A 5624-nucleotide genomic window follows, 5' to 3' on the forward strand; every position below is an offset into this window, starting at 1 on the left:
CGGGCGCGCCGGAGAGCCCGTGGTGGAGGAGCTCGAGGCCATCTTCGCAGGTCACTGGGCCGCGCCCGTCGACGACCGGCGGCGGAGCGTCGTCGTCGTCGACGACGCGCGCGCGTTCCCGGCGTCGGTGAACGAACACACGAAACCGAACAACGCAACCGTAGGTGAGTTCCGCGGCTTCGACGCGTGCGCCGCGGACGCGGAGCTCGGCTGCTACCCGAGCCTCGCGGACCTCGCGCTCCTCGTCGAGGCGTGGCTCGCGCGGTCGCCGCTCGCGCCGTCCTTCGCCGTCGTCGCGGACTCGTTCGTCATCACGCTCGACGACCGGCCCCCGGCATTTATTTATGACGGTGTTAAAATATATTTATAAGGGGGTCAGCCTATGCGGGGGAAGGGGCCGGGCCGCGCGAGGTCGAGGATGGCGAGGAGGACCGCGCGCGGCAGGCTCCGGACGCGGCGGCCCGCGGCGCCGTCGGCGTCGCGCGCGTGCGCGAGGAGCAGGGGCAGCGCGCCGGCGACGAAGCGCCGCGCCGCGACGGCGGACGGGTCGAAGAGGAGGCGCAGCGCGCGCTTCGCGCCGTCGGAGCAGCGGCGGTTCACGCCGACGTCGAGCTTCCGCAGCGTCCCGTTGCGCGGCGCGGCCCGGATCATGGCGAGAAGCCCAACGTCCGAGAGGTCGTTGTGGCTCAGGTTGAGCTGCTCGAGGGGCGGGTCGCGCGCGACCGCGGCCGCGAAGCTCGCCGCGCCGGCGTCGCCGACGCGGTTCCCGAGGAGCGACAGCTTCCGCGGGCCGCCGGCGCCGCCCGCGACCGCCGCCAGCGCGGCCGCGCCGGCGTCGCCGACGAGGTTCTTGCCCAGGTAGACCTCGCGGACGCCCGCGGCCGCGAGCAGCGGCGCAAGCGCCGCGGCCGCGGCGTCGTCGACGCCGTTGCCGTGGCAGTGGAGCTGTGCCAATACCCTCCCCGTCGCGCGGCGCCGCGCCGCGAGGCCCGCGGCGAGCGCGAGGATCCCCGGCGCGCCCGCGAGGAGATCCTGCGTCTCGGAGATGTTGAGCACGTCGAGGCCCGCGGCGGCGGCCCCGAGGGGGCCGAGGCCGGCGCCGAGCGGGTTGCCGCCGAGGTGCAGGCTCCGGAGCGCCGGCGCGGTCGCGAGCGCCGCCGCGAGCGCCGCGGCGCCCGTCGACGAGATCGCGTTCCGCGTGAGGTGGAGCGCCGTCAGGCACGCCGGCAGACCGAATTCGCGCAGCGCCTCGCAGCGCCCGTCGTCGAAGGCCGTCATCTCGAGGTGGGCCGTCCGGCAGTGGTCGCTCGCCGCCAGCGCCGCGAGCACGGCGTCGGGGATGTCTTTACGCGTCGCGAGGGAGAGCGACGTCAGCGACGGGTCCTGGGCGACGAGGCGCGCCGTCGCGTCGGCGAAGCGGTCGTCGCTCATCGTGGATCGCAGCTATATATACTCCTCCATCATCATTCCATCCGAAGCTGCCCGCTAAGTTGAAGAGAAGTTTCCAGCAAAGTTCCGAACCGACGTGGACTTTCTTCATCTGAAGTTCACAGGTTCAGGTGTATTCTGCTGTCGTCGTCGCCCGATGACCAGCATGCTCTCGGACGTCCTCTGCACGGCGGCGTCGGTCGGGTACGTCGCCTGCCTGCTGCCGACGCTGCGCGCGCACCTCGCGGAGTCGGAGCACGCGGTGGCGGCGACGCCCGTCGTGTCCGTGACCATGGGCTTCGCGGCCCTGGCGTGGGTCGTCGCGGCGCTGGCGCGGCCCGCGGGCGACGGCAGCGCCTTCGGGACGTGGCTCCAGTTCGGCTGCCAGGTGCCCGTCATGCTCGTGATCATGGCCTGCGCGCTGGGCCTCGAGGAGCGGCGCCGCGTGCGCGAGCGCATGCGCGTCGCCGTCGCCGCGTCGAGCGCCGCGGTGCTCGCGGGCTCCTACGGCGCCCTTGGCGGCCGGTGCCGCTGGCTCCCCGAGGCCGTCGCGCTCGCGCTTGGGTTGGTCAACAAGGCCGCGCGCGCGCGCGATTTGGCGCCAATCCTCGCGGGCACCGGGCCGGGAAAACCGGTCGCGGTCCACGCGGTCGGCTGGTGGCTCTCGGGCCTCGCCGCGGGCGCCTGGGCTTTGTCGGTCGGCGTGCCGCCCGTGCTCCTCTGCGAGAAGGCGTTGGACGTGGCCGCGTCGAGCGCGAACCTTCTCACGTGGTGCGTCGTCGAGCGGCGCCGCCGCCGGGGCGAGCCGCTCCCGTCGCCGCGGTCGCGCGACGCCGCCGCCCCGCTCGCGAAGCGCGCCGCGGGCGACGACGACGAGGAGGAGGAGGACGGCCGCCGCGGATTGGACGACGACGCGCGGCGCGCGGCCGAGCGGGACCGCGTCGCCGCGCTGCTCCTCGCGCACGCCGCGCTCGCCGCGGACGGCGACACGCTCGAGGCGCCCCCGGCCGCGGCGCCGCCGCGGCCCCGGCTCGCGGACGCGTTCGCGCCGCCGCCGGACGCGCCGCCGCCGACGCCGGAGGCGCCCGGCCGGGCCCTGCCCGCGCAGCTGACGCGCCGCCCCGCGGCGGCGACGCCGGAGGCGCCGCTCCGGGCCCTGTAGAATGCCCAGGGGCGACCTTCGCGACCTTAAGTACTACTTGAGGGCCGCGCCCGGGAGCGCGTCGTTGACGCGGGACCAGAAGACGACGTCCTGGTAGTCCGTCGGCTTGACGCCGATGGTGTTGGGCGCGCCGAGCGCCGTGTCCGACGCGCCTAAAAGCACGGTGCACGTGGCGAGGTGGCCGTGCTGCGCCGCGAGGTGCACGGGCGTCATGCCCGCGCCGTCGGCCGAATTCGGGTCCGCGCCCTTCTTGAGCAGGAACTTGGCGCAGTCCGCGCGGCCCTTGGCGGCGGCCCAGTGGAGCGCCGTGCGGCCGTGGACCGACGTCGCCGCGACGTCCGCGCCGGCCTCGACCAATTTCTCGCAGATCTTGGCCCGGCCGTTCGCCGCCTGGGCAGGACAAGAGTGCGAAATTCCCAACTTCAAAGGCTCCTAGCTCGGCCGGTTTCCACTCGTTTCGGCTGATTTTTGGACGAGCGATCATCTCTCGGAACGGTCTCGAAGCGTGGATGCTTTTTTCGGAACGCGCGCGCGCGGAACACTCAAGTTGAAGCGACGTTGAATCACCCTTTTCCTGCCCCGTTCGCCGCCGCGCAGAGCAGCGGCGTCCAGCCGCTCTTGTCGCGGACGTCGACGGCGCCGTGGCCCAGGAGCTCGCTCAGCAGCACGGCCAGCGCGTCGCCCTGGTCGTGCTGCGCCGCGCAGTGGAGCGCCGTGAAGCCGAGGCCGTCGGAGCCGCGCGCGTCGCATCCCCGCGCCGCGTAGTCCCGCATGCGGTCGACCTCGCCCCGCCCGGCCGCGCGCCGGAGCCGCGCGCCGTAGCGCGTCGCCGGCGCGTAGACCCGGGCGAAGAGGGCGAGCCAGGCGTCGAGGTCGCACTTGTCGCTCGCGTCGAAGGATACGGCGCCCAGGTGCGGCGTTTCCACGAGCCGCTGGTACTGGTCGCCCTCGAACTTGAGGCGCATCTCGACGAAGAGGCCCTTGAGATGCTCCCGCGTGATGCGCCCGCCGGGGTCCTGCTTCGTGTGGAAGGCCAGCGTCGCGCGCTCGAGCTCCTCGGGCGACAGCTCCGGGTGCTCGTCGTCCTCGAGGCCCGGGCTGTCGGAGATGACCTTCTCGACCTTCGGCGCGTTGTAGAGCAGCTTCTCCTCCTCGACGACCTCGGCCTGCTGGCTCTTCTTGTTCTTCCGCTTCGACATGGCGGGGGGGGCTGCGTTACAGGTGCATCGTTGCGGAGCCGGTGTATGGGCTTGTGCTTACGGCAACTTTGTCAACTTGCAGTGACGATTTCGCCTTGTGTCAAAAAGCTCGCGATCCAACCACGATGGGCAACTGGGAACGGGCCTTCGCGCTGGGCACGGCGTGCTACGTCGCGGCCTTCTCGGCCTGCGTCTACGCGCACACGGCGTCGGCCGTCGCGAAGATGGGCGTGAGCCTGCTCGCGTCGGCCCTGCCGGCCCTGTTGGCGACGGAGCTCTGCGGCGGCGACGAGGCCGGCGGCGGCGAGCTCGCGCGGACCTGGCTCCAGGAGTTCGTGGGCACGGCGGTCATGGTCGCGCTGACCTGCTGCCCCGGCGCGGCCGTCGGCCACCTGGGCAGGGCCTACGAGTACGGCGCGCATTGGGTCGCCATGGTCGCCGCGGACTACAGTTGCGGCGGCCCGCAGGTGAACCCCGTCATCACCGTGGCCATGCTCGTCGCCCGGGGCGGGTCCGCCGTGGAGGCTTTGGTGCGCATCATGGCGCAGGTCGGGGGCGGCGTCGTCGGCTGGCGGCTCCTCTTCGGGGGGGAAAGCTTCCTGACGGGCGCGGTGGGAGGGCCGGCGCCGGACGCGCACCTGCCGCTCTTCTACGTCTTCTGGTCCGAGTGTTTGGGCGCCTGCGCGCTGGCCCTGGCCGTCTTCGCCTTCGCGACGACCAAGTTCTTCCAGGAGGGCGACAACTACTTGGTGAAGATGGCGTGCATCAACGTCGTCCTACGGTGCGTCATTCTGGGCCACGGCGCCACGGGGCCCGCCGTCAACCCGGCGCTGGCGTCGTCCTACGCCTTCGCCGCGTCCGGCGCCTGGCCGCCCCTCGAGGACGGGAGCCCCCACTACGTGGCCTTCTGGGCCGGCGGTCTGTGCGGCGCGGCGCTCGCGGGTTTGGCGTGGCGGGCCATCACGAAGTTCGCCGGCGGCGAGTGCGGGCCCAAGTTCCCCAACGAGGCCGCGAAGCTCGCCCTCGGCGCCTACTGCGCGGGTCTGGCGCTCGTCGCGTGGCGCGCGCACCTCGGCGTCGAGGCCGCGGCCATCATCCACGAGACGAAGTACGGCATGGCGCTCAAGGCGCGCCACCCGCTCACGAAGCTCTTCGGCCGCAAGCCGCGGGGCTACTAGGGGGATCCGTCCGCCTAAGGCCGCGGCGCGGGACCTCCGGTTCGCGGGGGACGAAGTGGGGGACGCCGGGCTGGGCGGCGGACCCCCGGGCGTTCGATCGTGCGATTCAAAAATAACCTTCGGATGGGCTGCCCACTTGGCTGCCCTCGACACATGCACTAAACAACACACGCAACGATGCTCGCGTCGCCCGGCATGAGCGCCGAGGAGCTGGCGGCGAGCATGCGCGCCCACCTCGTGGACCGGGGCGCGCTCCTGGGCCTCAAGGCGCGCCTGCGGCGCGACATCGCCGAGGAGTTCGTCGACGGGCCGCCGCCGCGCGGCGCCTGGGACAAGATCCTCGTGAGCCTCGTCGCCGAGGCGCTCGAGTCCCTGGACTGCCCCAACAGCTACGCCGTCTTCCTGCCCGAGAGCCGCGCGGGCCGGCGCGAGTTTCTCGCGGACCGCGCGGCTTTGGCGGCGTCCGTCGGCGCCGCGGATCTACGCGACGGCGAGCCCGTGCTCGCGGCGGTGCTGCGGCGAGCGGGCGCGGGGCGCGCCGTGGACCGCGGCGCCCAGACCGAGGCCGAGGCGGCGCCCGGCGCGTCCCTGGCGTCGCGGCTCGCGGCCATCCGCGACCGGTCCGCGGCGGCGGCCGCCGCCGCGCGCCGCGGCCCG

At 73.4% G+C, this 5624-nt stretch overlaps 2 protein-coding genes across 2 annotated transcripts; one reads left to right on the forward strand and one right to left on the reverse strand.

Annotated features, from left to right (window-relative positions):
- Positions 1-375: 375 nt before the first annotated feature.
- On the reverse strand, positions 376-3789 carry AURANDRAFT_62384 (hypothetical protein; the record flags this gene model as incomplete). Its single annotated transcript, XM_009036226.1, has 5 exons — positions 376-1443; positions 1618-1842; positions 2419-2584; positions 2628-2980; positions 3220-3789. 5 exons carry the CDS (start codon positions 3787-3789, stop codon positions 376-378), a joined length of 2382 nt encoding a protein of 793 aa, XP_009034474.1.
- Positions 3790-4013: 224 nt separating this feature from the next.
- AURANDRAFT_62385 (hypothetical protein) lies at positions 4014-4967 on the forward strand (the record flags this gene model as incomplete). The annotated part of the gene is made up of 1 exon (XM_009036184.1): positions 4014-4967. One exon carries the CDS (start codon positions 4014-4016, stop codon positions 4965-4967), a length of 954 nt encoding a protein of 317 aa, XP_009034432.1.
- Positions 4968-5624: the final 657 nt, after the last annotated feature.

Source organism: Aureococcus anophagefferens (genome assembly GCF_000186865.1).
Source record: "Aureococcus anophagefferens unplaced genomic scaffold AURANscaffold_4, whole genome shotgun sequence".
Classification (NCBI taxonomy): Eukaryota; class Pelagophyceae; order Pelagomonadales; family Pelagomonadaceae; genus Aureococcus; species Aureococcus anophagefferens.